The 21,786-nt window shown below is 37.4% G+C and overlaps 1 protein-coding gene across 2 annotated transcripts in view; it reads right to left on the bottom strand.

The window, feature by feature from the left end:
- The window catches only part of AKAP6 (A-kinase anchoring protein 6), a 235,736-nt gene that overhangs the window by 42,750 nt on the left and 171,200 nt on the right, over positions 1-21,786 (bottom strand). For both annotated transcript variants that reach the window (XM_050897696.1, XM_050897697.1), the window contains exons 9-10: positions 11,992-12,138; positions 8,317-8,541 (exon numbers count right to left, since the gene is read on the bottom strand). In XM_050897696.1, coding sequence (XP_050753653.1) covers positions 8,317-8,541; positions 11,992-12,138 — 372 coding nt within the window. The remainder of the gene's footprint in view (positions 1-8,316; positions 8,542-11,991; positions 12,139-21,786) is intronic.

Genomic DNA, 21,786 nt, shown 5'->3' with positions numbered 1-21,786 from the left:
ACGACCAGATAGTGTTTATGATTAATTTTGAGATTTTGATTAATTAAAAACTAAGTTACAATGTAAAAAAACCTCAGCGAATTCACAGTTCAAGCTTCACAGTCCAAATGGGATGATGGAATGAAAGCTGCTATCTCAGATGGAGTATTTAGTCCTAAATGGGAACTGTAAATTGTATTAGTGTTGCCTTAAATAGGGAGAGCTTATTGAAACACAAACTGAACTTTCTTTCAGTAAGTAATAAGTATATTAAATCAAAATTTGATATACATTTGAGTATGTTAAGTAATTGAGTACCGTGTGTGTGTGCACATGTGTGTATATATATATAATATTCAGCATTGATATTTGAGTATATTAAAATCAAATTAGAGCTATAAAACCACGTATTGTATTAGGGCCAAAATGCCACATTTTTGGCAAAAAATATGTAGAGCTGCTTTACTATAATGAGGTGGCTTCTCATTCAAATGGTCTACAGAAGTGCTGTTTTGGGATGGTGGGTCATGTAAATTCAGTCTGATTCAAACCATTGTTAAGTGGCATCAGGCTACATTTGACTTGGGAACCCTACCTGGTTTTCATAAGTTTTAATACTGTATGCCTTCCTGTTTGTTAAAATTTAATCCAAACAAAATTTGGGTAAACATTTCTTCATCTGTGAAAAGATTTAGGGCTCTGAAGTCACACTCTTTTTGAGAAATTTATTAAAATTATTACAGCTTTTTTTTATCATCTTAGAGGTATAAAAAGGATTAAATCCTGCTTGACTTCTTTTGGACTTTCTATTGGAAACTGTTTTGCATACTTTTGTTACATGCATATTGAATTTCTGTAATTCTTTGATTGCAGCTCTGCCAGGAACATCATTCCAAAAATTGTAAAGGATCCAAAATGCAGTAGTGAAAGCGATTCCTGGCACCTGTTGGAACAGCCAGCACTTTTCTCCAATCTCTGAGTCTCCAAACCTTTACTCAAAGTTAATACTTTTCTTTGATTTCAGTTTGGCCATAATCTTATATGCTCCCAATGCTCTTATATGCTCACAGATCAGCAGGAGAGCACCTGAAGAGCAGCACAAAGGAATTCCAGCCACTCCAGCCAGTAAGTCAGCTTCATTGGGGGCTCAGCTTAAATGCCTCTATGCAAACACATGTAGCATGTGGAATAAACAAAAGGAGTTAGAGACGTGCGCATGCCTGCAGGGCTATGATCTTATTGGCATCACAGAGACGTGGTGGGATGGCTCCTATGACTGGAGTGTTGGAATGGAAGGATACAGGCTCTTTAGGAAGGACAGGCAGGGGAGACAAGGAGGGGGTGTCGCCCTCCATGTCAATGACCAGCTGGAGTGCATGGAGCTCCGCCTGGGGATGGATGAGGAGCTGACCGAGAGCTTACAGGTCAGGATTAAAGGGAGGGCAGGGACAGGTGACATTATAGTGGGGGTCTGCTACAGGCCACCCGACCAGGAAGACCAAGCAGATGAGGCCCTCTATGGACAGATAGAGGCAGCCTCACCTTCACAAGCCCTAGTCCTCAGAGGGGACTTGAACCACCCCGATATCTGTCGGAGGGACAACACAGCAGGGCATAAGCAATCCAGGAGGTTCCTGGAATGCACTGATGATAACTTCCTTCTCCAAGCAATGGAGGAGCCAACGAGGAGAGGTGCTATGCTGGACCTTGTTCTCATCAACAAGGAGGGGCTGGTGGGGAATGTGAAGCTCAAGGGCAGCCTTGGCTGCAGTGACCATGAAATGGTGGAGTTCAAGATCCTTAGGACAGCAAGGAGGGCACACAGCAAGCTCGCTACCCTGGACTTCAGGAGAGCAGACTTTGGCCTCTTCAGGGATCTGCTTGGTAGAGTACCGTGGAATACAGCCTATAGGGAAGAGAGGCCCAAGAAAGCTGGTTAATATTCAAGGATCACCTCCTCCAACCTCAGGAGCGATGCATCCCAACAAAGAGGAAGTCAGGCAAAAACGCCAGGAGGCCTGCATGGATGAACAGGGAGCTCCTGGACAAACTCAGACACAAAAAGGAAGCCTACAGAGGGTGGCAGCAAGGACAGGTAGCCTGGGAGGAATACAGAGAAATTGTCCAAGCAGCCAGGGATCAGGTTAGGAAAGCTAAAGCCCTGATAGAATTAAATCTGGCCAGGGACATAAAGGGCAACAAGAAAAGCTTCTATAGGTACATTGGTGATAAAAGGAAGACTAGGGAAAATGTGGGCCCTCTCCAGAAGGAAATGGGAGACCTGGTTACCTGCAACATGGAGAAGGCTGAGGTACTCAATGACTTTTTTGCCTCATTCTTCACTGGCAAGTGCTCCAGCCACACCGCCCAAGTCACAGAAGGCAAAGGCAGGGACTGGGAGAATGAAGAACCGCCCATGGTAGGAGAATATCAGGTTTGAGACCATCTAAGGAACCCGAAGGTGCACAAGTCCATGGGACCTGATGAGATGCATCCGCAGGTCCTGAGGGAACTGGCGGACGAAGTGGCTAAGCCACTATCCATCATATTTGAGAAGTCGTGGCAGTCTGGTGAAGTTCCCACTGACTGGAAAAGAGGAAACATAACCCCCATTTTTAAAAAGGGAAAAAAGCAAGACCTTGGGAACTACAGGCCAGTCAGTCTCACCTCTGTGCCCAGCAAGATCATGGAGCAGAGCCTCCTGGGAACTATGCTAGGGCACATGGAAAATAAGGAGGTGACTGGTGACAGCCAACATGGCTTCACTAAGGGCAAATCATGCCTGACAAATTTGGTGGCCTTCTACGACGGGGTTGCAGCGTTGGTGGATAAGGGAAGAGCAATGGACATCATCTACCTGGACTTGTGCAAAGCATTTGACACCGTGTCACACAACATCCTTGTCTCTAAATTGGAGAGACATGGATTTGATGGATGGACCACTTGGTAGATAAGGACTTGGCTGGATGGTCACACTCAAGGAGTTCCAGTCAACGGCTTGATTTCTGAGTGGAGAGCAGTGACGAGTGGCATTCCTCAGGGGTCGGTATTGGGACCAGCACTGTTTAACATCTTTGTCGACGACATGGACAGTGGGATTGAGCAAGTTTGCTGATGACACCAAGCTGTGTGGTGCGGTCAACATGCTGGAGGGGAGGGATGCCATCCAGAGGGACCTTGACAGGCTTGAGAGGTAGGCTGGTGTGAACCTCATGAAGTTCCACAAGGCCAAGTGCAAGGTCCTGCACATGGGTCGGGGCAATCCCAAGCACAAATACAGGCTGGGCAATGAGTGGATTGAGAGCAGCCCTGAGGAGAAGGACTTGGGGGTACTGGTGGATGAAAAACTGAATATGACTTGGCAATGTGCACTTGCAGCCCAGAAAGCCAATCACCCTGGGCTGCATCAAAAGAAGCATGACCAGCAGGTCAAGGGAGGTGATTCTGCCCCTCTACTCTGCTCTCGTGAGACCCTACCTGGAGTACTGCATTCATCTCTGGGGCCCCCAACATAAGAAGCACGTGGACCTGCTGGATCAAGTCCAGAGGAGGGCCACGAAGACAATCAGAGGGCTGGAGCACCTCTCCTATGAAGACAGGCTGAGACAGTTGGGATTGATCAGCCTGGAGAAGAGAAGGCTCTGGGGAGACCTTATAGCAGCCTTCCAGTACCTAAAGTGGGCCTACAAGAAAGCCAGAGAGGGACTTTTTACAAGGGCGTGTAGTGATAGGACAAGGGATAAAGGCTTTAAACTGAGAGAGGGTAGGTTTAGATTAGATGTAAGGAAGGACATCTTCACTGTGAGGGTAGTGAGGTACTGGAACAGGTTGCCCAGAGAGGTTGTGGATGTCCTATCCCTACAAGCGTCCAAGGCCAGGCTGGATGGGGGTTTAAGCAACCTGGTCTAGTGAAAAGTGTCCCTGCCCATGGTAGGGGGTTTGGAACTAGATGATCTTTAAGGTCCAACCCAGATCTTTTTTCCAACGCAAACCATTCTATGATTCTGATTCCAACATTTTTTGGTATGAATAAACAGTCTGATTTCTTTAATGAATACCTTGACTAAAGTCAATGAGAACCACAAGGTTTCAGTATTGCTGAAAATCAGGTCTCTCTTTTTTAAAGGGCCAAATACAGATTTAGGAGACAGATATGACAATATATATAGCATGTTGCTTATTGTTTCAAATAAAACCAGATCAGAAAACACAACATTATTGTTGCCAAAGAACACCATTTAGCAGAAAACCTCTGCTAAAATCCTGTTCTGAACAGGAAAATCCTGTTCCCCCTCCAAACCAGGATCCTTTATAAAACTTGCTACCAAAAGCCATAGAAGCTTTCCCAGTTCTATGTGATTGAGAAGGTATTCTGATATGGACAGATACTTGTAAGTGTACACTTGTTCTTGAGTAGCTGGTCTGTGAGCGAAAGCCATAACAACTACCTTTTTGATGTGATGGGTCATGTCTCTATACTGAACACTTAAAGTCATAAGTTTTATTGCAAGTGACAGAAATATATGACTAATTATTTAGGCTCCCTTGCTGTCTTTTGGAGGGCATTTTGCAGAGAAAACAGCATGCTATTTGAAGTCCCAGACACATAAAAGAAAATGTGGCAGAACACTTCTACTTACAAGCCAACAAGCACACAAATTTCTGGCTAGACCTTACTAAAATGAAATTCACTAAAACTTTCCTGAAAGAATGTGGATTCTTTTTATTATTGCTCCTCATTCTTTCCTGCTCCAAATCTCTCCTGACCCACAAAATTGTCATACATCATAAGGTTAGGAAATCAGCTGTGCCAATTATTAGTCTCATGACATTAGGTCTTTCCACTGCTAGAATTATGTGTTTACCTGAGAATCTTGTATTTTATTTAAAAAGTATGTTTCTGGTTCTGGTCCTCATTGTTTCAGTGAAAAGCTAGAAAACATGAACTCGAGGGACTCAAAAGGCAGAACAGAAATAAAAAGGATGAATAAATAAAATAAATGTATGTTCGCAGTTATGAAGATCTCATGAATTTTAAGTCGCTCTCTTGATTTTCTTAGTCCAGATTCATGAGTTTTTCATGTTGTAACAGAAGAAAACAAACCAGGAGTAAGACACCCACGCTTCCCCCTTTACAGCTGGGCAATTTGTGTTCATTCTTTCCCCCTTCTCGACAGGAGCCCAGGTTAGGCTACACTTGGAAGCTCACTTAATGCTGCTGTGGAATGGCCAGCAAGTGTCACTATAGACTGAAGCAAAGTTCGTGCCTCTCCTTCGTAACTAAATATGAAAATGTGTGAGGCAGCCAGGAGCAGTGAAAGCTGGTGGAATGAGTAACAAAATGGCTCTGCAGACAGGCTGCATGATGCATTGCAGAGATCACTGGGCTGACCAAAGTATACCACATAGTTTCCACAAACCCATGAAATACAGGACCTTACATAAGCTGGGTAATGATGTTAACTAATAATATTCTAGTCATTCTAATATCTAAATATGCTAATAATAATGGAAAAAAATCAGCCAAACATACTCAGCAGGATTTGAACTTTGAATATAAACAAGATACAGTGGTAAACGCAAGGAAGCAGTCTCTTTTCATCACGTATGAAAATGGAATATACTGAGAAGTAACCTAGAGGAAGGAAGGAAGGGCTGCCTCATGGTTAGTGCCAAAGATTAAGGTCACTGTAGCTGGGTTCTACTCTAACAGAGCCATTGACTTTCTGTGAAAACCTGGAAAAGTCACTTAATCTCCGTGCATTTTATTTCCCTCATTTCTAAAAAGGGGATAATACTACCTACCTTAAAGGTTTAGTGGGGCTTAGTTCATTAATATTTGTACAGCATGTACTATAGAAATGCTAAGTATTATTACTGCACAGCAATATCCCAAAAGAAAAGTAATGCAGTAGTACATTCTTTAATAAAAAGAACACTCAAATTAATATGGCATGATTTTTTATAAAAGAAAACAAAGAAGTCAAAATAATTTCCTACTAGTGAATTTAACAACCCCTCCTCCCACCACATTGTTCTCATCTTGGGTCCCAACTGCATGTGAACTATACATCCAATTCATCCTCCAAATGCAAAATGAAAGGAAAACACCTGAAAAATGAAAGAACTGTTTTTCCTAAGGCATAAGTGTAATTTAAAACATAACATTATGGAATGAAAATCAACAGCATTGTTGAGTTTATTTTATTAAGAATGTTTCTCTGTGTACAGTGGCTATGTGTATAATTGGGACGGTGCAGCACAATAGATTTCCATTAAGAAACAATGATTCACTTACCACAGTGAAAGTAGTAATAAGGTTAAACTCTTAAGTTAAGTGGAAAGTAAGTCAAACTAAACCCCAGCAGGTTTCCTACTAGTGGCATAGCTAATGTTTTTGAAAATGTTCTAAATGTTCTTTCTCAAATATATGTATTATACATTGCAGTATTGTTAATTATAACCATTTTCTCTTTTATACACTTCCCCAGGAGATCAGTGAAGAATGGAAAACTTACTTATAGTGGATTTCAGATTTAATGAGACAAAGACGGTTTAATATATATGACAAAGTGATGTGCTCTCACCATATTTGATAGGTAATTATTTTTTATACTCTAATGGCTACCATTTTGAAAATAATTAATGTATTATTTATGTAATTAATAGATAATCAACCGAGTAATGAAATACTCTGGTTACATCATGGTGGGTGGTACATCTGTCTAACATCTCTAGAGCTCTTGGCATGACATCATGTCATATATATATTAAAAGATTTCATTTGAGAGATTTATGCACGTTCCAAATACGTAAGTAACATTGCTATGGTATTTCTGTTCATATATATGTATAAAAGTCTTAGCCATATATATAAAAATGTATATTTAAAAACTAGTTTGTCTGAAATTAGATTTTTAAATCCATAGTTATGCACTTAAATAAATGCCATAATTTTCCACAGAAATAAAAAGCATTCAGCATTTCCTGTGGAAAACATGGATCTATTGCTGTGAAGTTCTGCAGGTCTATAAACAGTCCTTCATAATCACTAGCTTCGAAGTTTGCTGATAGAACAAACAGAATTAGCATGATTTTTTTCCCCATTAGCAGAAGACCACAAATCATTAAAAAAAAAAAAAATAGATGTCATAAGAAAACTTAAAATTGCATTCAAATGGACATGCTCAGGAACCTGGAAAAAACCCTATCAACTTTACCTACATTGACACAACCTTCTCACTAATCCTCATGATTGGAAAAAGGAGAGTTAAGGAATGACTAATTGGGAAGACAGACATTTTTCTGCTGTTGTTTTCTTGAACGCTTGTATAAAAAAGTATGTTCAGAAGTGTTTGCAACATGCCCTTTGAGGTGAGTATTTAATAAATTGTCCATCACCTTAAGAGTGCTGTTGCCCTAGACACCCTGATGTACTAGTGGAAGAGAAAAACCTCTTTACCTCTAAAGCTCAACAATTACTCGTGATTCCTTTCTTATTCTTTGGTCAAAGATCACTTGCAGAGTAAAGTGACCTGTAATGATGACTCAGGTGAGGTTTTATTTGGAAGTGATAGCTATGAACAGAAGAAAATCGCATGGTTCTACCAGGTTTGTTCGCTAACTTAATAGCCCTCTTTCCTAAACAGTTCCACACTTTTGGGGAATGGAACAAAACATACAACCTCTGTTAAGTCAGTTGCAAAGCTGAATGCTGGCCTTCAGTTGAACGAGCTTCTCCATCTGAATATACCATTATGACTACAATTCTTTTTCTTCCTTTCTGTATATCTTCAGGCTTAGGCTTAAGATGTGGCCTAGATTAATGCAAATCTCATAGTGTATATGTCTTTTTCCAGATATCTATTCAGCACAAACTTGAATGTTTTCTCATGTATGTTAAACTTATATCTCTGTAAATGTGACCTCAAATAGGCTACTCTTTACTCATATGTGCAGAGAAATAGGCTATTAAACTGACGGTCACACAACACATTAATTCATTTAACTGATGTAGGGAGCGAAATTCAGAGTGAAGTTTTTCATGACAAAACTCAGCTTTATAGTGAAGCAGAATGAAAGAATACTATTGCTTTTCCAACTGCGGTGTGATTAGCCCTCTAAAGCTCTCTTTTGCAAAAAGTCTAAAGAATAAGTATTACTGTAAAGATTCAATAAAATCAACATGAATGAACACATAGTACATAAATGAAGGTGAAAATATGAATATATGATTACATATGTACATGCATTGCATTATGTTATGTATAAGATAAATATTTTATCCTACAATGAAGAGGAGTCTCTCTATGAAAACTATGATTGTTTTTTTATTACCTTAAAATACTGCAGTTGTTTCTCAGCATTCATTGTTCCTTCATTTTCTTGTCTCAGACAGGAATTGAAGATGAAAAGCTCTGTATCTCTCAGCCACCCTTTCAGCTCTTTGATCCTGACCTCCAGCTGCCTTACCAGGCTGCCGCTTTCAGGCGAGAGCAGGTCACGTGGACCTAACCCACTGTGCCCTACCATTGTGTCTTGGATCTTCTCTCCTAGGGTTTTCTAATGCATCAGATAAAGAAAACATAGATTAGTCTTATGTACCAAAACATATACAGGTTAATGTGCAACAAGAAGCATCTGTTAGATGACTAGAGATGAGGGTTTTTTAATAATTACTACTAATATCAATCAATTTCATTCTTTGTTTCCTTGTTCCAATCAATTTCATTTTCTGTATCCTTGTTTCTCACTTATGCTGTTCTCTCTGGGTCACTGACTTTGCTGGAAGCATGATAAATCAATGTTTATTAAGAGCAACTATGGACAGAGGAGACAAAATGGTACATAACTTTTTAAAGTAGTTACTCTACAGAATTTGTCTGTGGCTTTAAACGCTTATGACCATGAGAGTTACTGGTTTCTAGGCAGCAACAGAAAATATGACAAGCACTGAGTTCACCAAACTCTTATCCAACGCACCGTCTAAGTTTTTGGGGAAACACTGAAATACTGAAATATTTTTTGAGGTATGAACTGTCAGGTCATAGTTTCCAAACTTGTAGCCCTGAGGTTGTACGCAGGAGCAGTTAGGTCACAAAACAGCTGGTTTGCTTTTAGAAGTGGATGAACTCATTCAGACGCCAATAAGCTAGAAATTGCAAAGCCTCAATGTTCCTGAACATCAGGCCAATTATTTAGGCAACTAAATTCGGATTTAAGTTCTCCATGTTAAGCATCTACTTTAAAAATAATGGACCAGAATAAACATTCACCTCTGATCGCTAATGAAACTAATTTACTACAGCTTTTCAAAGTAGTATTTCTAATAAAAGAACCACTGAATAACATTTTGATAGTGGACGCTGTGAGCATAATGAATATTCTGAAGAGGCCAGGGATAGAAAGTTACCTTCTTTTTCAGCATTTTGAAAGGCAATCCTTTAACATCACAAGGGAGATACGCTGTTGCCTGCTGCTTCTATGCCAAGTAGTATTTTATCTGACCTATAAGAGGCTGTCAGGCTGACACTTATTATAAGCACTAGATCTGTGTTACTGATTGTAGAATATTGAATGTACACTGACAATCACATCCAATAACCTTTTAAACTGATAATTAGCAGTGGTTAATTGTTGTAACGTGAAGATACAGTTTTAGGTGACCCAGTATGGCTGTCTGTTGAAAATACATGCTTTAGAAAGTTACTGGAATATAATTTATAACAATGAAGTTGGCTTCCAAAAATAAGCTTTAAATAACAAATAAAATTAGACCAACAGACATTAATCTACTATGTGGCGTTCTGTAAATAACATCTTTAGGAGATCATAACTGAAAAACATGCTTTCTTGGCAACACCCTTCTATTTTCATGGTGCAAATATTGATAATTTGAAGACCCTCAGTGGAATCCAGTGCTAGCTATTGTTTTTATGCTGTAACAAAAGTAGCAGCAGGAGGTGAAATCAATGCCCTTGGAGGGTAGGGTCACAAAAAAGAATTTATTGCCACTTTTTTGTTCTGGAACAGTTTGCAATCATAAATTCTTCATAAACAGAATACTTCAGAGAATGGTCCGTCTTCATAAATATACGACAGAGGACATCAATTTCATTTAATTCACAATTTGTGTCAGCACAGCAGATGCCAATGCCTGCCTTGATAGGGTTGTTTAATATGCAATTGAGACAGAGTAATATTCAGCACAGGGGACAAAATTTCACAGATTAAACTGTACGCACCACTGACATTTCATTCTAATGTATTTCCATTCCACACTGTTCACCTTAGATGAAAGTAATATTAAAAACCATATCCCTCTATTTTACCATTGTTAGAAGTTAAAATCCTTGTCTTTAATTTTTTTCATGCCAATTAAAACGTAATCATGCCAATTAAAACAGTATGCCTAGTGCCGTTAGTTTCTGCAGAGGTTTTTATTAAATTAAACAAAACTCTATCAAACTCTGCTTATTATTCATGAAATTGCATTTAGCAGGAAAACTATAATAGTTATATTTTTCTGTACATGCTGAAATTAATGGCAAAACTTAATCCAGATTTATATTTTGATTTTAGCATACTGAGAAGTAGAGGGCTTCAATTTTTTTTAAGACAGAGTTTTTCTAGATTTTTAGAATTATGATCAGTTACTTATCTCATAGTTTTATATCCTACCAGCTCTAATCGGTGCCACTGAATTAACCTAATTAAATACATTGAAAGTCATAAATGTAAGGCTTACAACTGAAATTATTTTAAAAATACAAGTTGTCATGATCAGATGTAAAAGAATAGGTTAATAAGTCCCATTTTTACCAGTAAATTTATTAATGTTCAAATAGTTTTAAAATGCTTGTGGTGATACGGCAGATTAAAATTAAAAAGTAATAAGCTCACTAGTCATAAGGCAACTTTTAACATTTTCTGACAATTTGCACATTTAGAGAATCAAGCGATTAGAAACAACTGTGCTGAACTAAAAAAGCCCCACCTTCTGTAAAATGGCTATTGCATTACCAAATAAGCTAAAGTGACACAAGTCAGTATTTAAAATGCTGTTGGCAGGTTGCATGTATAGCTTACTCGTAATATATTAAAAATGTTTTTTAAACTAAGATAATAGCATGCAAAATTATGCAATGTAACTGTATTGCTAATATCACACATCTATAATTAATCATTTAAAGTAATTTATAAATTTATCTTACCCTTGATTTGAAGTGAAGGCAATTAAGGAAAGAAGTGGATGGAAAAATATATAGTTTGACCTCTCTCTCTCTCAGCTGTTTTACAACAATAGGACAATAGTGTCTCCTGCACGGTGCCATCACTGGTCTCTGGGTAACAGAATCACTATATTGCTTTTTTTGCCAGATTCTTGTATCTCACTCTTTGGCTGAGACCCAGCCCATCATAGCGTGAAATGAATTACATGAAACTTTTTTGGCTTTTGTCAAAAGTGAGCTGAATACAGCAGCATGAAACATATCCTGGCTGTATTCTTAGCTTCAGGTATTCAGATTTGTACTGAATCTGCATATTTGTTTTTGAGCCATCAGTGTGACCTGAAATATGCAGCGACAACCCCACTTTTCATCTTAAGGGTATAGTAAATAGTTAAACAGTAGATGTCTCTAACATGTACCTTCAGAATAAATTCTATTAACATTCACTCAAGCATGACAGTCAGTGTATATCAGATATACTGCATTATAGTTGACTTGGTGCATACCCGTAATACATGGCATATTTTACTTACATTTTTTATGTATTAAAGAACTAAAATTATTAAAGTCAGACAGGAGACAAGCATGGAATAAAAAAAAATCAACAGAAGAGGAAAATACTATGGAGTTTTTATAATAGCATGAGTAGCTTGTTTGAAATGTACGTGGTGAATTGAAAGAGAGAGATATTTGTGCCTCAAATTAGAAATCAGACAGACAGCGTACTTCAACACACAAAAATGTACACATAACCCACAAACAGTAATAAAAATGCAAATACCCCAAGCAGTTCCCATTTTTCATTAATTGAATCCACTTTTTCAAGGAGATCATTTGGTAGTAAAACACCACTTTTCTTCAGAGCTTCAACCTTACTAAGCAGTTCCATCCTTTTTGGGTGCCTGATTGACATTTCTACACTGTATCTCTAAAATGAAAAGAAATAGATAATATTAGCTACTGTAAAGAGTTTTCTCTACAAAAAATTAAACTTTAATTCTATGCCCGGTTATGATCATGCTTACTATGCCATTTTTTAATTTTATTTTTTTTTAAGCACATAACCTTCTCACATCATATCATAAGAGATTCAGGTACTAAGCACGTAGCCTTCTGGGTGACGTATCTATGCAGGCAGTTAGCAATTGATTACGTATAGCAATATTCAGTCACGCACAATATTCACTTGTACAGTAATATTCACTAACACTCATCTGAAGCTTGATCTGCCTTTGTCTCATTCGAGTCAGTGGTATCTTATTTTTCAAATATGCTACTTCAGCAAGTAACACTGAGGCTCTCCGTTGAAAAAAAAAAACCAACAAGGAAATAATTTCATAATTATGTTTCCTGTACAGTTTATTTCTTCTCTCTCTCATTGTGGATTCTGTCTCATATATGGGCCTGAAATCCTATTACACGTGAAAACGTGAGAGTTTCACCTTAGAAAAACAATTAGACATAACTCCCTTAGAACACAATACCAGTAACTTGATTTTTATTGCATCAACCAACAGGAGCAGTGAAATGGCACACAAACGAGAACAGCCACAATGCTCTTACAGTCCAATAGTTTCTTCAAGCTGAAACTACCTTTTATTTCCTGCACTGTTATTTATTGTTAAAAAAAAAAAAGGACAGAGAAAACAGGAATAAAAACAGAAGCTTCTTTCAAAATTACTTTAATATGACTTTCTGAATATTTTAGCTGTATATTACTTATACACTCTATAAAAATGTATTCTAATCTACAGACGCATTGGCAAATAAATCTCTTTAAAACCTGTACTCTCCAAAACCCTGAATTAAGTATTAAATATAATAGTTACGGTAGTGATTAATTATGTTTTAGTAGCTGGTACAGTAAATAAAAAAATAAAATTCAACACACAGGCATCCACTCATATACATACCCTACATATAGTTAAGCTAATTCCCTCTCCCTTCTATGTATAAAACACTCATAGAAATAGAACTTCTGATACAGCCAAAAATGCACCTTTTACTGAAAGAGGAGAGTTCTGCACATATTCTTACAAAGGTGTTTACAAGACATACATAAATTATGCATAGCTATTAGCAAATTGGATCCTAAACATTAAGCTTTCTTTGCTTTAAATTCAGCCAAGAAAACTGCTATAGCAGCTCATACTGAAAATGTTAATAACTAGGCTAAGTATAAAAAATTAGACTAGAATAAGGAATGTTTAAAACATGGGTGCCTTTGCCAGATCCAAGAACATGCTCTGTAGGAAAACAAAGCAAAAATACAATTGGAGACAGCTTAAAGAAAATAATAACGGTGTGAAATCACTGTTTCAGCTAACAGGTCCTCAGCATTTCCATGCATATGTTTGCATATTGTTAGTTTCATATTTTAATCTCTCATTTACACAACACATGCACATCATTTGTATTATGTAAACTTCAGCAAATATTAGTCATTTGTGGATCATAGAGCAAATGTTTTAAATGAGGTGATTTAAACCATTTCTCATTATTAATGAACACTGATCAGGTGTCTGCGTATCCAAAATTACATGAATATGCATAGTAAAAAACAAGGAATTGTTTATAAAGAACTTGCCTTTTGATACTTGGTGTACTGCGGCTAAGGTTTTAGAAATGTACAACAGGACGTATCAACCAGGTTTGGCACTAGGGAACTGGATCCGCCAAGAGGCAACACCATTTCATTGGACTAAAATGTTCAACAAGTATGCTACTTGGTCCTGTATTATTGCCTTTTCAGCTAGAATGGTTACTGGAGGAGATTACAATCTTCTTTATGTAATCTGATTTCTATTTAAAGATGATATAGCTGAAAAGGATTTGCATAATTATTTCCATAAGTACATGTAATATCAAGGGGAATCCAGAGTCCAATTTGCTAGGCACTGAAATCCAGTTCGTGCGACTCCCTTGCTTTTGTCAAGTGAATTAATAGACTGAGGGAGTCCTCTAGCTGTGTGACACTGGTGCAGGCACAGCTAGTTACTACTCATCACCTGTTCCAGGCTGGCAGTTGCCGCTGCCTGGACTGGGGCTGGGTATGTTCCCGGACAGTGCAGGACTGATGAAGAAATAAAATACATCGCATGTTTCGTAACTACAATGCTCTTGTTAACATAGAAACAGAAGACGTTTCATTTAATTTTGGACTAGATAAAATAATTCAGTGCAGCATAATCCAAGTAGTGTGACAGATTTTATAAAAGGTTATTACATTAAAAAATAAATAAGCTAGATTTTATGTACACACTCTGTCTTTGTCACCGTGTAACCTACTGTATAAACAAGCATGATGAAAGTGCTGATTGATAGAAAATGCATTATACTGTAACTGTAAAAGATGGAAGAATTCAGTTCATTATTAGATGTATTGGTATGTGACTGAGAGTCAGTATTGTTTCACTCCTGGATATTTAACATGCAGTGTGTATTTTAAGTTAAGGGAAGAGCTTAATGTACAGGAGGTACAGTTTGAGAACTGATAGCAAGAGATGCTATTGCTAATGCTATTTTTTAATCCATTAAACACCTACACTTTAAGCAGTTGCATGGAAAAATTAGCTACCAGCTCCATCAGTGCTGCACAACCCTAGTCTGTAGGACTACTTAATCCTGTGGTGAGAAGATAATTTAATCTTCAGATTCATTCTTTCCTCAGCTCTAAGTGAGCAAAGGCTGCTCCATTGTGACAGTCTGTGGATGCTATGATATAGATTACTGTTTAATAGCCAAAAATGAGATTAAGAAAGTTAAAGTCACAGGTTTCTCACAACAGCCACAATAATAAATAAATAAGTAATTTCCCACAACACCTGTCATATTAAAAAACTGGGGAAAAAAACCCAAACAACAACATACTGGAAAAACTGCAAAATATTTACAGCATGATTAGCTGTGTGCATGCATGGCTGGTTTTGTGTTCCTGAAGCCACTCAAAAGAAATCCAAAACATTGTTATGTAAGTTAAAGAATTTTGACTTTTTATTCCTTCTCACTCAATACGATCAATATTTCTCAAAGGACAAATAGTGGAATTTTAAAAAAGGCAGTAGCATTTATCTGTGAATAAGTTTGGCAAAAATATTTAAACCACGAGAAGTTGAATTCCAAAACAAAGCAAGTTAAAACCTTACCTCCCCTGATAAAAATATTCTAAGAAATCCAGGCAGGCTTGATTGAGACACATTTTTTGACACTTTATACTAAACTGTGCCTTTTTTTTTTTCCCCCTTTTTTTTTCTTTAAAATATTATATAAAACATTTTTTGTGTGAAAAATCACACCCGAAAATTCTGCCCAAATGGAGACTGGAACAATGCCTTGTAACAGTGTTAATTGTCACCATGGAAACCAGAAGAATAAGCCATTTTGAAACTGGTATAGAAGGCACACATTGAGCAACTCAAGCATTTTTCAGCCTCCCTCAGTGTTAAGGAACAAGATGCCTAGTCACTGAGAGGTCAGAGAAAGAAATCATCATGAAAGGTTCGTAGATGTGCACTGTCTGGTAAACAATAAAAAAATCTGTACACAGTTAACAACTCTGTAAGACTGCGCACTGCATCTTCCAGAAAGAGAAACACCACAAAAAGATGATCAGGACTGGGGTGCGGATTCCACCCCTCCAGCAAAACTTTAGGGCAATATTATGCGAACCTTGCCCCTAAAGCTCCCTGGGAATTCTGTTGTTGTAATAAAACTTCAGAAGAGGAAAGAAAAAAAAAGCCTGCATGATGGAATTCAAAATAATGCTCTAAAAGCACACAGAGAGATTAAGACATCCATTGTAAGACTTTTGTATGGTGCTTCTGTTGGTTATAGTGAAAAGAGACTAGACATACTGAACACACAGTGGAGCTATGGCTACGAAGTACAGAAGAATTAAGCCAGTGAACTTTCTCCATTATTGGAATAAGGGTGTGCTATTTGTAGATGTTCTGCATTCCATCATTCACATACTAACAAAGTACCTTCAGTCAAATGGCACTGTATGAGACACAACTGAGATCAGGACTGAGTGACCTGCAATTTTAGTTTTACCTGGATTGGATCTTTAAATTTTAAAAACTTGCCTTTCGGGATGTTTCAACTGCTGCAGACACAAATACATACACACACACGTTCAGTGCCTGTATGTGCATGCATAGGCAGCGTTGGCACACATTTGCAAAATCTACTGCATGCATAACACGGAGTAAAGAATACTCTGCAAGCAAATTGACCAAATACGTAATATAAATATATATAAACGTATAGCAATGCACATATAGCAATATTTGTCCATCATCTCTTCACACACATTCTCACTTTGCTTTCTGGATAATGTTTGCACTCTTCATGCTAGGCTTCATGGTGGCCCCTTAGGAAGCCCATGCCTAATGCCATTCAGTGATGAACAAAGAGTCTTTTTATTCCAAAGTCCAGGGTCCAAAGCTCAGCTGTATACAAGCAAAGTGAAGGAATCTGCTAGAGGCCAGCCTACCCTTCACAATAGCTCTTAATGCTTCTACCTTTTTGGTACTATCAGTGTGAAACGTTTTAGAAACCGTCCAGAAGCTTGGTTATATTTCTTACGCTGTCAATAGCACTAGAACCTCTGGACAACATTCAAGATCTGGGCTGAGTGATCTGTCTAGATAAATAGCAGTTGCTGTTTCTTGCAAACTTCGTGTATTTCACTATTAGCAATTTATGGCAAATAATTGCACAGGGAAATTATAAAGACTCCTACAATTGTCCTTGTAAATTAATAATAGGCTTTCTTGATTGGGATAAATTTGCTGCTGAGCCTTTGGAAAAATTAAAAAGTGCAATGTCATTTAAAATTGCCAGAACTCAAACAGCAAATTACATCTGAGGTTAAGAATCAGTTTTTCCTCTTCTAGCTTATTCCATTTGCATGATCTGGAAATCATATTACATTGGCTATGTATTGTTAATTGGACATAGATTGCATTATCTTTGATATAAATCAAACTACAAATATTAAAATGAATTGCAAATTCTCTAATAGAAGATCATAAAACAATCTTTTTTAAGTATCTCCCATTAATAATTTAATTCCAATTATATCACTCAGAAAACTCAAGAAGGAGAGCGCTAACTTATTTCCATTTGCTTTTTTCCCCTACAAATAAGCACAATAGTACAATATGTATTTGTGTGAGAGTGCGTGTGCGTATGGGTGCATGCCTGCAAAACAAAACAAATCTTAGCACTTTTGTCTTAAAACCCTGCAGACATCTTGCTTTTTTGTTTCAGAAAGTAGCAAATGCGGATTACACTTCTGCTACGCATTCCTTTCTGTGGCAGCTAGAGAAATAAACACATTAAAAGAAATATTAAGTAACTTCATGAACTAAATTTTGCCTACATTAAAAAATTATGCAGTCGGTACCCATTGTTCTGCCTTTTTTTAAGGAAGGTGATCCCAACCCTTTAAATTTTACTATAAATGTAATATCTTTTTGAAGACTTTGTATGCCCTTTAATGAATTTATATTAAATATTTAATACTGTTTAGGGCATATCCACTACTACCAAAAACAGTTATATTCCCAGCAGTCCCACTGTTTCAGGCAGAGGGCTTGATTGATCCTCCTAGCCTGAATTGAGTAGAATGAAAAGAAGCAGTTGGAAAATAGCTGCAATCATTTAATGCAGATGACCTCTGACAGGCTCACAGCTCTTCTATCTGAACAGAAATTTGCATGGGGTCTCTGTGCAGAGGAACAATGTAACCTAAATGGTAGACAATCTTTATTCTAATGAAGTGGGTGTCAAGGTCAATGTAAAACTGCAATGATAAATGGTGCACCACTAGGCAAGAGAAGTTGCATAGGCATTGTAGTGCTTTCACATTAATTGAAGGCTGAAATGCACTGAGTGAAAGCACAAGACTCTCTTTTCACCATAATGTGTTAATGCACAAATGTTTAAATGTTTTATTCAAGCCCCTAGCCTGTTGGCACAAATCTTATTGCAAACAAAAATACAATAGTTGGCCAATAACCAGAAAAATAGAACTTTTTATTAGCTTGCCTTATTTCTTGAATCCCTAACAACTTCCACAATCTACTCAGAGTACCAAAAGAATAACAAGTCTCCAGACACCTAATGTAATTCCCATGATCCTTTTTCTATTTAGGATATCTGTCTTTAATTAGTTCCAAACAAGCAAGCCTTTAGACAACTCTTCATTAGATACCATTCCCAATGAACTAACTGTGAGAAGAAAAGTCATGCTTCAATATTATTATTTCCTAGATTCCAAGTTTTCTTTTAGTATATAGTTAACACCTCCAGGTGCCTTTTGTTCTCAGTAAGAATTAGACCAGTAAAACTGGGTTTTGTAATGTAAAGAGTTGTGTGTCTAGAGTGGGGACTAAACTACAATCTATTATTGTGGCTTTGTCAAAACTGCAATACAACTATAATTATAGTACTTCATCAGTCGATCAAGCAATTTGTAGAAGGCAGTACATTTTGTCTTATAAAAATGAGGAGGACAGTAAGCTGCTTTTTAAAATCCTGAGCTGCTTAAGCTTGTTAAGGGTATATTGTTTGCTAATACACTCATTAGCAGCCAAGCATTTTAACTTCATCAATTAAACAGGAAATGGTGTTGCACCATTAATTTCACAAAATGCTAAAATACAGATAGCAGTCTACAGTTAAGAATGTTAGAAAATGTGTTTTCACCTGCAAGCTGCGTTATACACTTCAAACCGGTTTTTGTGCAGCGACATATACATTGGCGGGGGGGGGGTGTCTGTGCATGAATGTAGGTGGTGAAAGCCCTGCATATAGTTGTGAAGCTAATTATATATATACACATATACACCCACTTAAAATTTCCCAAGTCCCATAAGGATTGCTGCTAAAGCACAGCGTCATTTCTTGACACCGATGAACATTTACTCATCTGAGTAATCCCAAGGATGACAGAAGTTTATTCCTGTGAACAACTAACAGCAATCCTGGATAACTAACGGGTTCGTAGTATGGACGATAAATTTTGAATATTTATCAGCCTTTATAGTTTTAGGCTCTTCTGTGCAAATAGATGTTAACAATACGATTACAGTTATTAGACAAGGAGCTATAGCTTGTTACTAATTAAAAGGATCTGCAGTACTTTCAGTTTCTGGGAGGCTGTGAGTGGCACGTACTGTACAACGCCATTTCTATTTTACAACTCGCCTGTGCAAGGGAATTTTCCATATGGAAATCAGTCTTCAGGATATTGCAATTCAGAGAATAAACTCCAGTGGAAGGGGGAAAAAAAAAAAGTATAGTGTAAAGGAAAAAAAAAAAACAAAACCCCACGTTACTGATGAAACTGTTTAAAAAACTGTACAGCTTCATCTGTGTGTGATTTGTCAGGTCTGAAGCTTTGACGTGCCCAAGGGGCAGACCCCAGCGGGGAGTAGGCTGCAGAGCTAAATAGCTGTGAAAGAAGTCTTAATGTAGGATGGAATTCAAACTAACCTTGACATGACCTCGGGAAAAATATGCAAAAAGTAAAATGAATGCACTCTGCAAGATACATCCTAATTTTGTGGCCGAGCTGGTTAGTTTCACAAACATAACTGGGACTTTAAAAGCAAAATAAAATGTGAAGAAAAAGGGGAAACTTCGGAATTCAGAGTAAAAACTTAAGCGGGCATGGGGTGTTGCTGTGGAGGCATATGAACCATTTGGAAACAATCCAAATAAAAACCAACACTGAACAATATTGTTGTCAGCCTGTCTATTCAGGAAAATTGTTTTTTTAGGTTGAATATAAATGACACAAAGCCAAGATTACATCATTGCATTACAAAGTCTGTTGTGGCTTTTAGCCGAACAAGCCCCATGGATCTACTGGCTGATGGCAGTAATTCAGTAAGAAGTTTTAAGGGCTTCTCTTTTTTTTAAGCTTCGTTACTCTAAATATAGAGGAATTTTGTTTAAATACTAGTTATTTAAATTTTTCTTAATCCACATCCCTGAGTTTGTTCTGCAAGCTTACTGCTTGATACAAACAATAAAAATTTGAGTGGGTATATTAAGTCTTGATTTGGCTTTATTACGCATTTTGCCTGTCTTGCTCAGTGTTCAGTTAAGCAGGAAGACATCCACCTTAATATAGCAGCCAAGAACTGGCTCATTCACTAGATATATGGAAATTTTAATTGAGTGTCAACTTGTGTTGAAATTCAATCCCATTACCTTCAGAATGCAATTTTGTAGCAATACCAGTTATTTACTACACTATTAAGCAGATTTTAAATATAATTAAATTGCTAAGAACATATAGCCAAAATACAGCAGTTTAAATTCATATAGCAAGGGTAATCAAGTATCAGGTGCATGAGATTCCACTAGATCTAGAAACTGCCACCCATCTACAAATAAAGACAAACCCTGGCAGATGATGGTAGAACATGGTCCCACAATACAGGTTATAGCGCAGTTCAGGCAAGGCCGCAGAGTTGGTGTACTTTATGTTATAACAATCTACCAATCTCATAAACTATGTGTTTTACTGGGATCTTTGGCCGACATATGAAGGCATTTCTGAGATTCCTTTTGCCTTGCTTGCAACAATGCTCTTAGAGCTTTGAGGGTTTTTTCACACCTTGCACCAGAGGTGTGACTTTTGGTAAAGGCTCATACCAGATGCAACCAACAGACATGCTTAACATATCAAATGTGGATTTAGCTTAATTTACATTTATTTAGTTGCCTGGAGAATAATTGATATTAAATAAATAAAAAATTATGCTCTTTAGGAATTAATAACTACTATACATTTGCATTAGTGCTCAGGTATATTTACTGAGGAAAAAACCACAGAGTAAGGGAAATTCCAAAATACTGGTGTAGACTGCAGTTAGCCCATTACTGAGCAGAAAATGTACTTGATGGCAGGGAAACTGTTTGGCTTGGAAACAAAAAGGTGGAGTTGCAGCTCCATCTTTGGCTGCATATTCTGGAATGCTGACCCCACATGTACCAAATCTCATATAGCTACATTTTTACATTTATGTTTTTACAAAATAAAATACAACCATGTAAGATTATGGAGATTTTTTGAAGAAGATAATCAAAGAAAGTAATTTATAACCTGTTATCCTCCCTTCTGCTAAGCTGTGCCTGCTTTTGCAGTATGCATGAAACATAAAATTGGAACTCCTCTACACAAAGATTTAATTCCAAATGCGCCGACTATTGTCAGGCTGTGTGTTACAAGCATCATTCTGTTTTGAAATGGATGTTCCTGTGCATTTATCTTTCACAGACTGGCTCTTCTGAAGTCCTTACTCCATTGTTACTCAGCCAGAATGCTAATGGTGGTCAGTAATAGTCTTCCGTGAGTGAAGTTTGACTGAAAATCGACAAATAAATTATCTTCTCTTCTAGCAATACCTACTGGGATATGTTTGAGGGTAGAATATCTCTGGATCTCTTCTTCTTACCTATTTGCTATACTGTTTCATAGGAGAAGAGGTTCCCCATTGCAAAAGGAGCCAAATGGAAATCTAAGTTCCTCAGACCAACAGAGGCAGAACTCAACCAA

This window comes from Gymnogyps californianus, chromosome 5 (assembly GCF_018139145.2).
Source record: "Gymnogyps californianus isolate 813 chromosome 5, ASM1813914v2, whole genome shotgun sequence".
NCBI lineage: Eukaryota > Metazoa > Chordata > Aves > Accipitriformes > Cathartidae > Gymnogyps > Gymnogyps californianus.
Note: the sequence above shows the minus strand (reverse complement) of the source record. Positions and strands in the feature narration are given on the sequence as shown.